Genomic DNA, 20,180 nt, shown 5'->3' with positions numbered 1-20,180 from the left:
TACTGTTTGTGCAAGGCTAAAGAGTTAATGTACATTTCTGTAAAACCTTATATGCCTGCATTAATCTTCTTAAAATTTTCTGATAGGTCTTATTATGCTTATTTATTTTCTTTCTATATCAATTAAAATGTTAAATAGAATCTCAGAGGATTAGATAATATAACTGTGACAGTTATCTGATTTCAAGGCCAGTCCAAATAAAAAAATGATAAATATAAACCAATAAACCCTAATTGATAGCATCATTTAGCTTTGTTCAAGTTAATCTTGACTTTTTCCACTTCCTGTATTTGAAAATTGTTGGTATGGAAAAATTATGGTTCCATCAGACCATTGCAAGAGGTGGTATTTTAAAGGAGAATTTGTTAATGAGCAAAATAATAAGTAGTAACCTGAAATCAGTTTGTGGGTTGCTCAGAAGCCAGTCCTGCACCTTTTCCTTTTTCTGCCTCCTCTGACCTCCTGCTCAGCAGGGTGGGCCTGTTACTGAAATACAAGCACAGTCTGCAACAACAGGTCAGTGACCAGGCTCCTCCAGATAGAAAAAGATAAAACTTCATAAAACAGTACTTTCGAATTTTAGACACTTCCAGGGAAAAGATTTCTTAGAAACAGTTGAAACTTTAAATCACCAAAATGCAATGATGCAATAAAGTTTTAACTGTTGCGGTTCATTATAGGCCAGACTCAGCTAAATAAAGCAGCAGAAACAGAGGTCAGTCCCAAAAGGTTTTGTTTAAAATGATTGAAACCATCACTGGCTAAGAACACTGTCCCAAATACACCAAAGAATACAAAATATTTAATGGTTTCGAAAAACAAGCTATTTAACAATGAAACCAAGGTGAAAGACCAACTCCCTGCAGCCCCAAATTCTGACTGTCTTGGCAGTCTCTGCTCAGGCTGGTTTTGGTAAGCCAAGAAATACAACTGCCTGCAGTCTACAAAGCCAAAGAGATGAATTCTTTAATCCTATAAGCAACTGAAGCAGGAAATTATGATGACGTTTGCTTTACAGAAAAGAGAGCATTGATGGTACATTACTAAATGAATGCTCAGATTTCTGGGACAGTTGAGCATTTGCTTACTGTTTTCTTTAACACACCTAGATACTTTTATTTGGTACAGCATTGCTCTGAACTACTATAAAAATCAATTATTTTTCTCAAAGACATTTGTATGGCATGTAGAAGCACAAAACGAGATTAAAGCGTTATAAGTACTTAAATCCATTCTGCTTATCTGTGCACAGCAAACTGTTCTGTGGTGCTCTAAAGGATTTTTCAGTACTTGAGAAAGATGAGGAAGTCAATGTGGCTAAGCCTAATTAAAAAATGCAAATGATTTTGCTAAACAAAGATGTCAAGTGAAAATACTCCATAGCAGCAACTATGAGAGACTGATCAGAGTCAAGTTCTGCCTGCTCCAGTCTCTGGGGTGTCAGGTTGAGCAGGTATTACCAAGGTGTAAGTGCAGCTATCAGCAGATAGAAAGAGGCAACTGTGCATTATACAACTAGATCCAGGCTGTCAGATCAGCAGCTAAAACACCAGTACCTAGAACAGAGTATTTGGTTTTGAGTTTTTAAACTCAGCTACTTCTTCCTTATTTGCCTCTACTACTCTAATTATACTTATCACTTCATTATAATACACAATATGCCTGCCCCTCATCTTTTTAAGTAAAATGCTAGTATGCATAATAGTTCAGACTATGTATCTCATTTTTGTTCTGTTTTTCACACAGTGGGGTAAGGTCTGCTGTATTTTGCAGTCTCCCAGACTTAGGTGCCTTTTATTCTGGACTACATTGGGGGAAGAAGGAATGGAGAAGTGGCACTTTGCAGGGCAGCAGGGAAAACCAGCAGCTCCATGGTTGTCATACCTTAGGAAACTCTTCCTGATAAACCTCTACTCAAAGCTTTCTGTGAAGGGATTTCAGGACTGTATCCAGTAGATCAGAAACTGTTGTCTCTAGATGAAAAATAGGCCCCTTTTCTCCTCTGATTAAAAAATTCTTTGCTAAAAGCAGATGTTTCTGTGAGTTCTCTCTGCTTTTCAGAGGCTGGGGTGAGAATTAAAGAAGGAAGCATGCAGGACTGATGATGGGTTTTGATTAAGCTCAGTTGTATGATAAATATGCACCATTATACACTGTTAGAAAACAGAACTGTAAAATCTAACTGATCTGGATAATTTCTTCAGTTCTTCCTTTTCCATCCTGGCCCCAAGCTTCTTCTGGCTTCCTGGCTCATAAAAATAAAATTTTAAACCAAGACCATCCTTGAAAAGGATTGGTTTCATCCTTCCATTCACAGAATTTACATTCAGCATACAAAATATCCAGCTACTTCTGAGCACTGTTACAAGCAACAGATATTACAGCTTTGTGATGGAGATAGTTTGGTGACAGTGATGGTTTCTGTCATTTTTAACCAAACCTTTTGGGACTGACCTCTGTTTCTGCTGCAGTAGACACGTACAGCATCTGTCTGCTCATGCATGCTCTACAAATTGCAGGGCAGCTCTGCCCCAGCTGTTAGGTTAAAAATAGGCAGAGCTCTGAGGCAGCAAAGATTACTTGAAAAAGGTACAGGTTCTTGTGCTTATGAATCAGTCTGGAAAACAGCTGGCTGCCTGACTGGCTGTGTGAGTGCTGAGATTAGGAAAGTCTGCTTATCTATGTATTAACATCTTAAGGTTAACTTTTCAGCATGTTCATGTGTGAGCTCTGCCACTGCCACTTCCCTCTCAGTAGACTTTAATAAAGTCTACTCTGTCTGGTTTCTCAGGTGTATAAGGAAGGTTTGAGTTCACATCCTCACAATTTCTCAGTTTCATCTGCATTCATGAAAGCTGTAGGAACTCTGGCTCTCAAACCTCTGGCCTATTGTCAAATTAGACAGATAATCATCCAGTAAGCTCAAAAGTGAGCTTGAAATTATCTCACTTGAGCCTGAAATTATTTCTGTTGGTAAAAAGGCAACCAGAAACTCTAATCATGCATCTTTACTGAGGCTGGAATCCTAGGTATTCTCTTGATTCTTTAAAACAAAATTAATCAAACTAATTTAAATCTAATCCAACTGATTTGTCAAATTTTTATTCACACAAACCCACAGCTGCTTTGGGAGAATGTTTTGCCTAATCACATGTATTTTTTGACAGATTTAGGTCCTTTCCCAGTTGAGGTCTGTTTTACTGAGTTCCAGAATCTAGTATGAAATAGTAAAGTTAAATAATTTCCTCTCACAGAGTCCTTCAAGAATTTTGAGGGAGCTAATAAAAAAAAGGGTGCAGGGTAGATGTGTGGATCTAGAAGGACTTAGCTTACCCTGTTCAATACACTGTTCGAGAAGCAAGTGGGGAATTTTTTTTAACTCTTCATAGTAAATAAAGTTATTTCAACTGGGAAAACTGATTTTGGTGGATTTGATACTAATTCTTCTCATACACCTAGAAAAAATTACTTAAAAAATATGACTACTCATATTTGCACACTGTCAGTTAAAAAAGAGAATTGAATATCTCAATTAAACATCTGCTGCAATCTGGAGGAGGTGGCCATGACATCAGAATTATTGAATTCATCCCTAATGCCTGTGTGTCAGGCAGAAATACCTGTAGTCCTGCACACTCATCCATTCTCACAAGCTCTGCATTCCCAGAGCCTGACCACAGACCTGCTGTAATCATAGACGTTTTTCTACTAAATTACATAGCAGCTGACAGAAGTAAAGATCTGTCCATGAGTCAGTCGGATTACTAGTTTTATCGTCACTATTTTTAAGCTCTGCAATTTAAAAAAATTTCGTTGTTCCACATACACAGTTGGAGAAAAAAACCACCTGAATAACACTTCTGAGGGGTTTAGAACAAACCCTGGAATAAAACAAGACTCTCCTAGCTTCTATTTTCTTGCATCTGAAATAGTAAAGTTGGGGATTAGAAAGACATCCTGGTCTAAACTTCTTTCCCTAGATAACCTTTTACCAGGAACACATCTGCTTTCTTCATGGCCATCCTAAATCTGCAGATCCACACTCGTATTACAGAAAGGGGCCCTGGAACTCCTACAGTGATGATTAAAGCCAGGGCTTCTGTAGTTCCCAGTCTCTTTGCAGAAGACCAAAGAGATGAGAAATCTTGGCATCTACTTGAGGACTGGACTGGATCTTTCTGGAAAAGGAACTGGAAATCCCAGCCCGAGCTAGGTTCCTGCAGTACTATAAGGAGTGGTGTTTTTTTGTCATTTCAGTGACACTGAAATGTGTGGTGATTTCTGTTTGTTCTCTAACTTACAGATGTTGTATGGACAGCTACAGTGCATCTTTCAGTTCACAGGGCACATGGGCACACCCTTTGTCTATACAAGGTCCTGAGAGAAGCAAAAGACTCAGCTGCAGTTAGGTGCAACCTGCAGTGGAAGTTAAGGTTCCACACTAAGAACACAAAGCTGTGCACAAGAACTTCCACCCTGATATGTTCTTCAAGTTTTCACACTGTCATGGGGCTTCTGTGTTTATCTGTGTGATAAACAACTGCTCATTTCACTCAGGAGGAGCTCTGCTGCCTCAGCCAGCAGCAGCCTCAGCTGGAGCAGAGCAATTAGACACCCTGCCTGGAGGCACACAGTTCCTGCACCCACTCAGCCCACTCACAGATATTTAAAGATATAACTTCATGAGTGTCTGTGTGTGCAGTCACACACAGACACTCATGAAGAGGAAATGAGGATTATCTGAAGCAGGAGTGTACACGTGGCTTTCTTTTGCATATGGTTTCATAATGCCCTACAAGTCATCTTCATTCATCTTCCTTCTGGTTTTAAAGTAAGCTTTAAAATGCCTTCATTCAGAGCAGTGAGGCTCGTGACACTGCCATTATAAAGCATGTAATGGAAAGACACTTTCCTATAATATCTGGGAAAGAGAGATCTCAACCTTTAACAAACTACTAGCTGAAATGTGTGGGTTTCAGGTAATATTCTTCAGAGTGTTCTCTCACTTTTTTTTTTTTTTTTTTTTTTTTTTTTTTTTTTTTTTTTTTTTAATAATTACTATTATTTTGTCTCCTGTTACTCCACCTTGGAGTAGTTTTGGGAAGCAGGCAGGATTTTGTTTCATGCCTTGCTATTGAATTGGTGTGCTATCTTGGGATGGAAGAATGCAGTCATGTAAAGTGTCTCCTTTTCCTGAGCATACAGAAAAGTATCTACTGAAGAAGTATACATAGTGTATATAGTATACAATGCTTTAAGGATTGACATATTTTTGTGAAAAGCTGAAATGTTATAAGAAATAAGGAAACTGAAAATTACCAGCTGTTGCTTTTCTGTTGCAGGTATTTGGTTTTAGATTAAAATTTCCTTTCTTCCACTGAACAAATTCTGGTGACTTATTTTCACTGCCATTGGTTCTCATCACTTCTTTTTGGGGTCATCAGCAGTTATCACTAACATGCAGAGTGCACATTTTTAGTAGATAGGAGACCGGGAATGGTGTAAGAGATATAGCTCTCTCCTCCATGCACAGTAAAATCTGACCTTTTATATTTAAATGGTTAAAGAGGATCTTGAGCTGGAGTATGTCTTATATGAGGTGTTTGAAATAGCCTGATAGTGACTCAGAATTAAAAAAAAAAGTTTCTGGAAGACAGCGCTAATCATGCATTAGCATTTGGATGCAATGCTTGTCTCACAATAATTTCCATGCTTGCCAAAATGATTCTGGCAGAGGAACCAGCTGTGAAATGTAGAAATTAAAATATTAGTTTGGAAGTACTAGATATGGCCTTTAGCTGCTTGCAAAATAATTTGCATGAATGAAAATGTGAGGCAGCAGTATTATACAGGTGGAAGAATTTCTGTCCCCTCTTTTCTCCTTGTCTCCCCTGCTTTCTGTGCTGAGCTCGATGTCACATCTATGGAACATCCCTTGGACCAGCTGGGGTCTGCTGTCCCAGCCTGGTGTGCACTCCAGTGAACTCACTGGTGGGAGCAGACAAGGAAAAAGGACTTTATCCTGTGCAAGCCCTGTTCAGGAATAGCAAAAGCAACTCTCTGTTATCAACCCTGTGTTCAGCAGAAATCCAGAACATAGCTCCACAGCAGGCACTGTGAAGAAAATTACCTCCAGCCCTGCACACAGTGGTAACCTCGGAGTATGAAACAACTCAGGCCCATCTTCTGTACTACAAAAGGCTTCGTGGCAGGTATCCCTCAGTGGTATACAGCAGTACCTTCCTTATCTCACCGAAGTCAGATCAGGCTATCATTAAAAAATCCATTTGTGTCAAAGTAGGACCATGGCACTCTACTGACAGTTTCTCTGCCCAAAAATACAACAGGATGCAAGGCAGACTGGGGAAACATCAACTTGAAATGAGGTCTGAGCCTTCCTCCTGTTGTGTGGCCCTTGGCATGATTAGAGACAGGCAATTTCTATCTCTAGCTGTGAATGGAGGAAGTAGTTTTCCCATTCTTGCCCTATATTTTCATTGGCATAGCCACAAAAGCCACACTACTCCTTTCAGTTTTCATGTAAAAATCTCTCCTGTGAGCTGCACAATTGCTATCTAACACGAGATGAGGTTTCCAACCACTGTTCTTGCAGGCCCTAATAGAGTGTTTCCAGAAGCAGACAACTCAGTGCATCTCCTGTGAGTCACTCAAATTCACTTAAATAAGGTCCTGACATGACTTTTCCTTGTCCCCCCAGCCCAGCCACAATTCTCTTTTAGGTAAACCTTGTGTGTTGTCAGAAGGATGTGTTATACCAGTATCCTTCCAGCATTTTTAGCAATAATGTGTTTGAAATTTAGTCCAAAATATTCTTCAGAAGGTGCTTATCTCAAATGACTTGGTGGATTTATGGTTCTTGATATTTTAGAGACTATCCCTATTTTACCGGCTGAACTGCATTAATGAATCTTCCCAAGTTATCTCTTCATAATCCATTGCTTCAAAAACAGCTGTGAATACTTTCTTCCCATTAAAGCTTATTCCTTTGGGTTTGATGTAATTAATTGCCACTTATGACTTAGAGAAAATATTCCAATAAATATTTATGCCACATGCACCATCTACTCTCTCCAGTGCCCTGTATACTTAATGTTTAACAGATTTCTGTGAACCTCAGCCTGCAATTCATGTTAGAGGGAGCCTGTGGCTATAACAGCAGCAGAGTCACAGATGTCCACTCTGGAGGCAGCACAAGAATCTCATTTCTTGATAAAGCAGGTCATGGAGGCACTGAGAATATGCCAGAGTGGAATGCTGGAGAGGATACAGCCGCAATGCCATCCTTGATCCTCACAGTGCTTATTTATAGCTTTGTCAGAGTAAGGTTAAGCATCCTCTTCTCTTAAGCACAGATAGAAAACCACTGCAGTGTTGTGACTGTCATGGAGGGACAGGAAAAAGATGGCAGATCTAGACAGAAGATTAAACACTGTCCCAAGTCTGAAGTGACAGGAAAGAGAAGAAAATCTATTGTCAGTCTTTCATACTCTGAAATTCATGAAGCAGCTTTTGACTGCTGTATGATATATATGTGGTACTGAAAATGTGGAAATAAGGGCATATTTGAATTTAAGGGCATATCTAAATTCTGTCTTAACATTAGCTCATATGTGAAGACATATATTTTAGAGCCAAGTACATACAAGAGCAGAAAGTGAAACATATTTTACAAATTATACAAGTAATCCTTTCAGTGGTCTTTTAAGCAAGTTCTCAGTCTGCCTGCACTGGGCTCCATAAGGCAGAGAGCAATTGAAGAGGAAGGGTTTTATTTCCGTGTGCAAGCCAAAGAGGGACTCTCTGGAAGATACAATTCCTTACCACAGCAGCATGAACACCCACACACACCTGAGAAAGGACTACAACTCAGTGCCACAATTTAGCCGGCTGCTGTTGATTCCTGCACCTTGTCAGGATGTAATTATGGCATCCTCAAGCTGAATAGGAAGATGAGACTTAAACCTAAAAATATCTCCAGTAATTATGGTTTAGATCTGGAAAGCAACGGATGGATTTTGATTTCTGAAAGAGACAATGCTGTTCCTGAAGATGGTTGAGTAATTATGGAGTGAAAGGTAAAATAAACAGCCTTGTAATTCCCTGTCTATGACATAGTGCTGAGGTGTGCAAGCAATCTCGTGAGGAAGGGAAAAGGTCTTAGGACCTAAGTCTGGTGGTTTTAGGCAGAAAAATAGGGCTTTGCTATGTTTGCTAGCAAATTTAAAACTTCATTCAAACACATTAAAACAAAGCACCTGTTTCAGCTGTGCATGGTCACTCTTCAGGAACACATATGGCTTTGTTTTAAAACAAGCCAACAAACAAAACTCTCCTCCTTTGGGATTCAAGATTGCACTTCTGCATTTGCCTGTGTAAAAAGCCTTGTCAACTACTACCAGGCCTGGGAATAATCCTTCTTTCTGAGCTTGTAAGACTATACTGTCACTATCCAGTGAGGGCATACCCTCATTCTTTGGCTACTCTGAAGAGCATATTGGATAGAGGGGCCCTGACTAAGGGATAGAAAATGTCCCTGACACAGTGTCTGCACTATTGTTAGCAAGTTATCTGGAAGTAATCTAGTATCAAAGATTGATCCAAAAAAATCTGTGTATTTGTACCTAAACATACAAAGATACGTAGTGCCTTATCTTTAAAAAGACTTGTGTGAAGAATGAAAACCAGTTATAATCTACTTTAATTCAAGTGAAAGCTGCTGTCCTCTGTTTCATCAAAATACACCTTGCCAAAGATATTTTCCTTTCTGCATATGTTATCATTCAGTTTGAATTAATTTGTGGGAACTGTTTCCTGGATGTTTTTGTTCCATCCTTTGAGTGAGCACTGGCATTTATCTGACAATATGGTGAGATGATTCAAGGAAGACTTGGCTAGAAAAACTAATTTCTTAATTTCATAGTTACTTTTCTCTCTGAATTGATTTACTGCACATTTGTACAAATGCCAGGGCAGTAAATGAGATGAAGCAGGAGCTGGAGGAGGAGGTGAGACCACAGAAGGCCTGCTTTGACCAGCTCGAATTAGTGCATAATGGCATCTTTAACCTCCTCCTGAAGTTGTTTGAAAGCTTGATGGCTAAACTGCAATTAAAGAGATAATGCTGAAATACCTGCTCAGGACAGCAAAGCCATGCAGTTGCAAAGCAAGCAACCAGTTCTGATAATCCAGCTGCTCTGATAGAAAAATGACATTCTTCACTGTCTCAGTTAATAGTGACACCACAGACTATGTGATCCATCATCACATCCCTTGTTTGCTGTGGTAATGATCTGGTTTCTCTCTCACTTGTCACTTCACTAAGGTAAGCCTTGCTTTCCTTCTTTGAAAAGCTCAAGTTTGTCTCCTAGGCTGGGTATGTTCTCTTGCACTAAACTAACCAGATTATAACCCTAAACTGTAATCTTTCTCCTTCTGTGCTGCAGATGGATTAGGGTTTTTCCACATGGCATAAAACGACTCAGTGGTTGGTGCTGTCTCCACTGTCTCACTCCCCCAGTCATGCTGTCCCCTCCACTCTCCTCTGTGCTTCCACCATCATCATACCACTTCCCAAAAAGTGCCAATGGCACAGGGGCACAGAAAAGCAGCCAACAATTAGGCAAGAGGGTGTTTTACCATGACTGAATTTGACTGAAGTTTGGGCTGCTGTCCTTGTCCTTTCCCTCTGCTCTGGCCATGTGTTCCCACTGCTCCCTTGGGCTGGATCTAACCAATACCCAACTGCCTATGTCAATGCATACAGCCTGCATTACATACATCCCTGTATGGAGCATTCTGGAGTGAGCATTTATGTAGTTACAGAGTAGGAGCACTTGCAAATGGAAAAGCTGCTGGACTATTTCAAGAATGCTTCAAAACCTTTAACACTTTATTGAAACTGTTCTCTCATCCATCTGCCTGCAAATTCAGGTTTTTTTTTTTCCTCAGCTTTAAGGAGATTGAAAACAATTTAAAATGAGCCCTTGTCACATCCTGACTCTTTAAAAAGTGTTATCTTGTTATGCTAAAGTAAGAAATGAGCACTGTTTCTCAGTGCTTTGTTTTAACTGAAAGGCAGGTATTTTCTACCTTCCATACCTATCACTGCCATTTAGGAGTGCATAGTTTCTGCTTCTCTGAGATATTTGACAAGAAGTTTGCAGGATTTCTGCACGTCTGGAAATCCACTGCCCCTCACACAAAGGCACAGTACTTGGGAAGGAGAGGTTCTACCTTCCTACATCAGTGGTTCTCAAGGACAATTCCTTGTTAGGCTGTGTGGAGTGGGAATGCCTTTCTCCCAGCCTCCATGCTGGGACAGGATGGTCATGCAAGGAGTGATGGGATGTGATGATTTTGTGGGGAGATCACTGGAGCCTGGGTCCATTTTGAGAGGATTTTTTTCTTTTCAGTGCAAATATAATTTCTAATGGCTTTTTGCTGGCCTGGAGCATGAAAGGCCAGAGAACTTCTTGAATTCTTACAAGCATCTTGAACCAAATGAATACCAAATATCTTGCATAACTATACCACATTTTTTTTTCTTCATTTAGTTTTGTATCCTGCTTTTTTCCTAAATAATAGTTTCATGACTATGTTCATGAAGAATTCCTAAAAGAAAATTAAGATACATATTTAGCAGTGTGGCAATACGACCTTAAACATGGAGCTGATGCAAAAGCATTGCAAAGAAAAGTGTTAAATCTTAGCAACTGTTAAGATAAAGTCACAATTGACATTTCTCTGTGTAAGATGAAAAGACGTGGTTTAGGAGAGTTCAATGCTAGAAGAAAACTATAAATCATCTAATTAAGCTAGAATTTAAATTTCTTAACTTGTATTAACATAAGCCAACCACAAATATTCAGTACTGGTAATTAATCTAGATCTAGATCTTTGGAGAGAAAATAGGGGGAAAGTATCTATCAGGGGTTTTTTTCCCAATAAGGTCTTCATAAAAACACGTCCAAAGCAGGAAACAATTTGTTATAGGTCCAGAGAAAGAAACCTGACAATAGTGGAGTAAGCAAAAGTAGATATTTTTATGTGAAACTACTTTTATTTTATGAGGTCGCTCCATGGGGTAAGAAGAATGTCACATTACAGAAATTTAATTGCATTTATAAATCACTATGTGAAGCTTATGTCTCACAAATCCATGCATTTTATTCTATTAAGTGGATTTTGATCCAGTTCTCATTCAGTAGAAACAAACAAAAGAAGACATCAATAATTAAACTACTTTCAAAATACTACCTGATTATATTAGCAGGAAACTATGTATCCTAATCTCAGTGGTGAACTGCTGCTAAACAGTACCATTGTTAATTGAAGTAAGTTTAATGAAATGTTTAGCAATTAGACCAATATCCTCCACAGAGAAAAAAACCACAACACTTATAATATTGGTATAGAGGAAAAAGCTCTTTGAGGTAGTATAACCTTTTAAAGCAAACAGCATGGCAAAATCAGACAATGTTGCCTGAAATAAGGAGGGTAGCAATGGCATAATCTTTCTATAACAACTTTGCTTGGTATGTCCAACCTATCAGAGATAAATATAATTTCCTCTAAGAGTCTATGGAAAATTAAGCAAAAAGTCAAAGCTCAACAGGTCAAAAAGCAAGCCATAATTAATCCTTATATTATTATTTGAGGTACTAATTTCCACTGAGAAAATAAGCCTTATTTTTAGGATATTAAATACTGAATAATGAAATTAAGTGACTGTAGTGAACATGTTTTGCACTAAAAGCAATCCCTTCCTATATGAAAAAACAAGGATACCACTGATTACCTGTCTGATGAACCTGCTCTGGTTAAGAATGTGTTCAGGTTCTCACCTTGTAAAGTTCTCACCTTGCTCACTTGCACATGGGGATTAGGTTGTGTATTTTTCTCACTCTGCCTTGTGGAAACTGATAGATCAGTGCTCAGTATGACTGAATTAAGCCAAATAACCTCTGACCATACTCCTAAATATCACGACTGCAATGACACTGCTGTGTCACTGGTGCTGCTCTCAGGCACTCTGCATCACCCCAGGCAGGACATGAAGCCTCCGGCCATTGCCTCGATGGGATGGAGGTTCAGTGTCCTGGCAGCAGCAGTCTGGGTTCATCAGAGGGAGCTGAATCTCTGTGTCCTCGAGGGAATCCCAGCAGACCCCATGAGAGCCCTCAGCTGGTCTTTAGGTTATGTGCAGCACAAACAGAGCTGGAAACCTTTTACCTGAGATAAACCTGATCTTTTCTAAAGCCCTTCTTTGCTCAGTGAGACCAGGAAATAGCATTCGAATAGTATTCTGAGGAAAGATCTGCTCTTCTGAGTCCTCCATCAAGTAAAAAACTATTAAAAACATAGCCATGTATTTCCATCCAGTTTCATGTGGATAGTTTATAAAACAACATAACTCATATTTATTCATGCACATTGTTAAACAAAAGCTGATCTTAATCGCATTATAACCCACAATAATGAGACTGAAATTTAATTTCAAGTGCAAAATAATTCTGTTTAAGTTCTTCAGCAGCTTCCCCTCATTCTACATGGAAAGAGCTTTTTCTCTTTAATTGTGTCTCTCTGCCTTCAGGAACGCTGAGCAGCCTTTTAAACATCTGCTTTTTCCAACCTGCCACTTAACAAGTTATGGTTCAGCATAATTTTCTCTTTGGCTTGTTTTTCTCTCTTGTGAGTTGTAGATTATGAACATTAAAAAAATATAAAGAGCCACCAAAGTCTGAAAGCCAAATGTGGGGAAACCTCTGCAGTAGTCTTTATTAATATCCTCTGTATAGAAATCTGTATTTTCAGTTTATATGTTTGCTTTTAAAAGAAAGCTGGAAATTACAGACTTTTCCAGTTTAACATGTACTGTCATCAGCCCCACACCCTGCCCAAATAACTCTCAAGAAACTTTTCTCCAGAGGAGATGGCAGTGAGTACTTACTGAGGCACAGTTGCTTTCCGACTTGTCTTCTAGAAAGCCAATTTGGCATGGTGTCCTCTGATTCTGTAGCCAGTAGTCTGTTGATTCTAGCAAACTGTTACTGCAGAGAATCTGTTAAAATAGTTGAAAATAGTTAAAATAATGACAAATTTTTCTGAGCCCTATTGTTTTTTGGGGGCCTGAACCCTATTGTTCTAACTCAAGGCAACTTTGGCTGACAAAATTGGGGTGGGGGGTGGTGGGAGAAAGGCAGGCAAGACAGACCTGTTTGGTTTGGACCCATCCAATTACTGCACCTTTAGTCAAATCTCTTACATGTCCCCTAAAGTATAAGTCTATTTTCTTCCAGAACTGAGAGTCCCTGGAGACAGACACTTGAAGGAAATGCCCAAACCCAATATGTTTATTGGGAAATATTGCTATGAGTTTTGTTCTTCGTTAAAGGGATAAACAGATGTGTTAGGAAACTAACACTAATTATACAATTACACCAGAGTACACAAACGTGCAGCCTTTATGACTGACTATATCTATCTCCACAGTAGATCAGTACTATTCATTCTGGCAGCAGCTTAATTTCTGGGACTTCCAAGGCTTCAAACTCCTTAAACAATTTTTTCTGTTTTCTGAGAAGCCGAAGTACTTTGGACCATCTGTAATGAGTCCTGAGGTCAGTCAGCACCCTGAGACCAAAACTTTATGTTCAGTCTCTGTGTTGACTCAGCCCTACAGCTTGTGCCACAGCTCCCACTCAAACAAAACCAAAATGGGGTTACAGAGATCTATAGACTTCAAAGAGGAAAAGCCAGTTTGCAAATCTGATGCTTAGATTAAATAGAATTATTTACTTTCTGCCTCTGTACTAATATTCTACCATGAAAAAGAGAGAGCACTAGTATCTTTAAAACAGACAGGGAAGAACAGCAGGAAAAATATTGCTGCACCATTGGTGCTACTTACAGAACATTTTCTATAGCTTATCATCTTCCCTAGGCAGCAATGTTAATGAGTATATTTTGAAATAGATGTATATTTTATATGTACTTCTTGCAATTCTTGTATTACATGGAAGTAGCCTGTACTCTAATTTTTTGACTTTGAATAATTATATTTTAAAATACAGATTTGTTGCTATACCTAGGGAAAGAAAATTTATCTACAGTACTTTCCTTTACCTGAATGCATGTTTTGTATTGGCACACATCTGTCCTACTTCAAGAATACTTGATCTCTGAGCCTAAATCCCTTCTAAGGAAGAGAAGTGAGAATAAATTGTGAAGCCTTCTCACTTCTCAGGGAAGATAAATGACTGTGGAAAGTTCATCCGGCCAGTTGACACAGTTTTCTAGTACTTGGGGGCATCCAGAAGTAAGCTTATTACCACCCACAGACTCACACCCACTCTAATTTTTATCTTTCTGGTAGAAAGTCAGTTACACTTAATATTTCACTCCCTATATTAAACTTCCATTGATTTCTGAATAAAAGTCAGCAGGAGAGGGATGAGGAGGTAATGGGGAACACCACAGGCCTTGAGCTTGGCCTGCTTCAGTGCCCTTTTTTGGTGCCCTCCATGGAGACTTCCACCTTTGTGGCTGTTTCTCAGTACACCAGCCCTGCTATGGGTTTTCTTCCAAAGAGCTTTAAAATGCAAATTTAAGGTTCACAAAATACTCAGAGGAAGTACTGTGCCCAAAGACTTTCCTCTGAGAATGCCAAAGGTTCATGAATGCTCCACATGAACACCAGCCTTTTCTTGGGGGCTGCTATGGCTGATCTTATTTACCAGTGCAAAGACTCTGAACTCAGTAAATTTTATAACCTCCCATCTCAGTGCAAAAAGATTCCTGCCATCATAACTAACTCCGAGACTAGATGGGGAAATAATATACTCCATATTCCCAAAGAAACAATTTCCTGTTAGTGTAATAAACTGTTGTGTGGGCTTGGGTTTTTTTGAGGAAATGTTGAAACATTATGAGCTGGTTGGTAAAATCTAGAATTAAGCATTCTTTTTCTCTTTCTGAAAAATTACCATTCTCTGCAGCTTTATGAAGACAACGGAGAATTGAACATATACAAAAACACACACACACAAACCACACACGCACGTATATAAATATATATATATGAGTTCAGATTTAATTAGATTCTAGACATTCTAATCCTCAAGAGCTGAAGTTCTAATAACCTGTTAAAACATAATTTCGCATACACAGCAAACAGGGTTTTTTGCTCAAATAGCTTTTGCTGTAACAAGCAATATTGTTTCATTTCTTTAAAGATCACAGTGAATTTTTCTTCAACCTCAATCACTTTAGATCTTTTTTTCCCAAAACTCAGACAGTTTCTGAGAAACTGTGATAGGCAAAAATTTATCATGCAGAAAAAAGCTGCAGATATTCTTTGTGCTGCTCGTCTTTGTCTCAGAAGGACTTGCATTTTGGAACAGTTAGATCACAGCAGGTGTATATTGTACATGACAAACCCATGAACTGAGCTGAGCAGTCCACACTTCACTTGCTTTGTCTCCTATGGGATGTTAAATGACCCTTGGTAGCTTTAACTTTCTTTCAGAGGATGTTTTTATCAGGAAGCAAATACTGGTAAAGCAGCCGGAGAAGAAATAACTCTCCTGAACAAATGTTTTGGTCTGGTCAGGACAGGTTGTGGGTGCCAAGTTTGAGTCACTCTAGGGTGGTTTATGAGTTCCAATGCTTTTTATTGCATTTAATTTTTTGTATGCAGCTTTTCACAACATACTTCAAAGTCAAGGGTAGAAATTTCTACATTGAAGTTTTGGACAGCATGTGATTTCTAAGTAACCTGAAGTAGACAAACACCATTAGTAGGATTATGTTCTTCCTGGGCCAGATTCTGCTCTCCAGTGCCAAAGCAGACCTGCACACACACTTGAGGATATATCCAGAAGTGTGAAGAGGGATGAATAGGTGTAACACTTTTAATACTGGAGGTTGGGGAAAATAATTTACAGCAATTTGGATTTGAAAAAGACAGGTAAGAAAAACAAAACCAAATATACTTGAGTCCATATGGCAGAAATTGGCAGAGGTCAGCTACTCAGATCTAGGGCACAGAGGTTGGCTCAAAGTCATTTGAAAGGCTCCAGAAACCACCCTGAAAAGACAGCACTGTGGGAATGGGGGAATGCAGGAACATGTGCCAGAAGTGTCCTTGCATATCATCTGGTTTTACACAGGTCTGAGTGGTGCTCAGGAGATGGAGGTGACATTTGAGTCAGTGGTGGTAGGAGTGAGGGGTAAACCTTGAATCAGTTTAAACTCCATCTTATGAAACACAAGTTTGTGCATTAGGACCATTATAGACATGATATTGCTCAGAGCTTTCCCATTAGTACTTCTGTGGAGGAAGGATAATTTGGGCCACCCTGCAATGCTGATAACAGGTAGTGTTACACACCTGGTGTGCCAAAATGGTTCTCTAGAAAGGCATGTGAACTTTTGGGCATATTTCTTTGGTAACAGACAGTAAAATGGTGGTCAAAGACACACATATGGTAAGAATAAATGGAGTATATTTTACAGCCTGTTGTTATTGTAAGACAGTTCTCCTGGTTAAATAGCTTCATGTGTTTAGACAAAATGGGACATGCATGAAAACTTGATGGGATATTTGTGCTTTTAAAGGAACATACTGAAGGCCTTACAGTAAAATAATATATGACTGCAATGATCAAAAGTGTATAAGCTTGAAGGAGTTGATCTAAGTTAACAGAGCTAGTTAATTAATCAAAAGCAATGTGAGAACTGGTATTCTTTGTATCTACCAGCATATTACCACTGCCATTTTTGCATTTAAGCATTTTTTCAAAATATACTGAGGTGGTATGTACTGAATGACAAGAAAACAAACCATCTTCTCTTTCAGCTGTCAGTCTGCAGTCCTGTACTTTAAGGCAAACAGTATCACTTGCGAAAATTTCATCCTCCTGTCTTATACTTCTGTTCATTCTTATTTAATTAAGACAAGTGCAGGACCAATCCCACTGACACATTGTTAAGATTTTTGCTATCAGCTGAAAAGTGAAAGCAGAATTTGATTCATTGACCATACTCATGTGACAGCTGCACACACTATACGGCTGTATATCTGGTTTGGAGCAGGATCATCACTCTCAGAAAATAATTCAGGATGAATCTGCATCATGCACTAAATGTGAAATCAGCAGTAATTCATGGTTCTAAAAAAAAGTTTTCCACTCTCATCTAGAGACTCAGCCGTCAGCATTACTCAGTGTGTTGTGAATCAATGAACTAAATCAGCCTCTAGCAGAGTGTGGATTAGAAAAGTCACTCTTTCCCAGAGGAAAATACTGCATATGAGTTTAGTGTAACAGCTTCCTGCTCCCTGATTTAGATCACAAGACATTAAAATACAGTAAATATCTATAACTGAGACAGCATTAAAAAGGATCTGCTCCACAAATGAAACATCTGCATCTTCATGACTGAACATCTTAATTGCTTTGGTTAATTACTACTCATCAAAAAAGATAGGAAAGTGGGACATACAGAATAAAACGAGTTATCAAGGGGCACATCTTCTGCATTCGTTCAGGTTGGTCTGTGTAGTAACAGACTACATCTCATATGGTTCCTGACAGGAGCCATTCATGCCAAATATAACTACTCAAACCTACAAGTCAATTGTTTAAACTGTTCACTTGCAGCAGGAACCCACAGCATTTCACTCACCTAACTTCAGAATCACCTAACACAGGCCGGAAGAGAATTCTTCATCCTTTTCCACTCACACACACGCAAAATGTAAACTTCCTCTGATAATGGTGTAAAGAAGCCAAAAAAGTCCTGCTGTTTGTCAGAAGTATTATCAGAAGTGAATAACTTCTTTTAGCGTGCTGACAATCATAAAATTGACTTGTTTTACAGTGAACAGCACAAATATGGGATTGGACAGGTGAAGCAGCTCTCAACCATGTGATACAGGCTACCCTTTAAAAGAGAGTGATACTTCTGAACGTGACCAAGCAGGAGCCTTTTTTGTAAAGGCAGTGGTGGCACTTAGTGTTGAGCCACTGCCCTTCATTCTTACATAAAGTACACAACTCTGAGATTAAATGAATATTTAAGATGTTTTCCCACACAGTAGATTTTTTGTCTATATGAGGATTCCCATTATAGTCAGCAGCATTTTTTAAAACCCAAGTGTTATTTTGCAAATGAACCCTTTGATCAAGTGAAATATTGACATTTTATCTTTTAGCCATATTGGGGTGAGGATAAGAAGCCCAGTCCCAGCATACACATCTGTCTTATCGAGTTCACTTTTATATCAATGATATTATATCTAACAAAATTTCTGTGCATGGTTTTCAGTATAAGGAAAATAAATTTTTACCATCTACATGTTTTATCCTTCACTCTTCTTACACAAAATAAACAAACAAAAAACTCCAAACCCAAAAGGAAAGCATTATTAAAAGTCAGAATTATGAGAAGACTGAATGAACTGTGAAAGTTCGAAATGAATGCTGTCTTTTCAGCTCTAGAATTATGCCTGTGGGAGACAGTAGAGCTCTTAGGTTTATTGCAAAGTGAGAGGTGAAAGACACCCTGTCCACCTCAATAGTCTCTGGTAGTGCCCCCTTCCCTCAGACTGTACTGTCATAACAAGCTCTTGGGAAGGAGGAATAAAAGGTCTTCACCTTTGTATTATCAGTTGTAGTGAAATTACCTACATGCATAAAAGGACATTAGATTCCTCCAAATGACACACATACACACACAGGTGTCACTTTTTCCCCCACCATGTGCTTTAAAGTAAATTATTACAATTAAATCTGATTTTAGGAAACAATAACAGCAGTCTATATCACTTGCAGAAACCATTCCAGTCAAAGTTTTTTTCATGAAGGACTCTCTATTGCACTGACCTCAGAGAAGCAAAGCTCTGTCTGGACCCAGAAACTTGTAATTTTTTGAAGAGCAGTCCTGAAGGTATTCGTGCTATGCACTGATTTTATTTCATATAATGAAATGTCAGATAATGAGGTAAATTAGAAATGTTCAATGGGAGTTTACCTCCCATATATGTATAATGTATTTTGAGACCAGACAAGTACAAACCAGGCAGACAAAACTTGCAAGATACCATAACTAAATTATTTTTCTGTATCAAACCTTTTCTAAGTATCACTTAAATTTCATATTCCTCACTAAAGCTGAAAAGCAAAGCTATATACATATTGGACTTTGAATATAACATAAACTTAAAAGTTACCTTCTTACATGCTGTGACAGAGCTTCCCAAACTGCTTGCAGAACTGTCTGTGCTGCTGCCTTGGCGCTCTGGGACTTCATGCATCAGTGGAGATTCAAAGTTGCTGAAGAACAAAAAAGAAACAAGCCCCCTAAAACCTTTCCTGTGACTCAGCTACATAAATAACTCAAATACTACCAAAACACAGGTCAGTTAAGAGATGTAACTTAGAATACAAGATGCTGTCCATACTCTCCTAGCTGATGTTACTAGTCTAGTTATTGCTAATTTTCCCTTTTTGAAAGACTACCCTGAGCCACACACTTTGGATATAAAATAGCAGACTGATGTCTTTTGAAGACTAGAGGAAAGCATAAACTGCCTGCAACCAGACCTGTCTGTCTTGAATGCCACTGTAAAAAGTGATAGTAGTTTTCACAAGCAGGCAGCTTGGAGCAGCAAATTAAATACTTGCTGCATTAATTCTGCTTAGTAAACAACAGAAATACTTGCTGCACTTTTACCTGCCAGGATGGAAGTAAAGGGGTAGTGATTACAAAGTAAAAAACACAACAGGAGAGGCAGCATTCTGTAATCCAGATGGAACACCTTGATACACTGTAGGTTTGGAGCTAGGTCATGCACATATTCTGTTCTGTGATTCAGTGGTACACAACAAATACGTTTACTTTGGGACTGTGTAGGTGTCGAGTACAAAACCATAAAAACTATAAAACCAAGTTCTACCAGCCAAATTATTTGCACACACAGCAAGAGCCAACCCTCATACTTTTGTTTTGGAGTAGTTCAGTCCAGTCTTCAAAGATCTTCCATTGTATAATAATCACATTGGTCCAAGATTAATGAAGCTTCTCCTTCTGGTCATGACATGATCACAGTTAAATACCACAAGTGTTAAAGGACTATTTATCCAGGAACATACTAGGGG

The 20,180-nt window shown here is 38.8% G+C and overlaps 1 protein-coding gene across 3 annotated transcripts in view; it reads right to left on the bottom strand.

Annotated features, from left to right (window-relative positions):
• The window catches only part of SPHKAP (SPHK1 interactor, AKAP domain containing), a gene marked incomplete at its 5' end in the record, with an annotated part of 65,977 nt that overhangs the window by 27,744 nt on the left and 18,053 nt on the right, over positions 1 to 20,180 (bottom strand). For 2 of the 3 annotated variants that reach the window (XM_083868935.1, XM_083868936.1), the window contains 2 exons: positions 12,971 to 13,081; positions 19,253 to 19,351. In XM_083868935.1, the coding sequence (XP_083725061.1) occupies positions 12,971 to 13,081; positions 19,253 to 19,336 (195 nt within the window). Of the gene's footprint in view, positions 1 to 12,970; positions 13,082 to 19,252; positions 19,356 to 20,180 lie in introns of those variants that run through there. The other variant, XM_083868937.1, reaches the window with a different exon arrangement.

The sequence above is a fragment of the Zosterops lateralis genome (genome assembly GCF_965231275.1).
Source record: "Zosterops lateralis genome assembly, chromosome: 10".
NCBI classification, from domain to species: domain Eukaryota; kingdom Metazoa; phylum Chordata; class Aves; order Passeriformes; family Zosteropidae; genus Zosterops; species Zosterops lateralis.
This window is presented reverse-complemented; position numbering and strand designations above follow the sequence as displayed.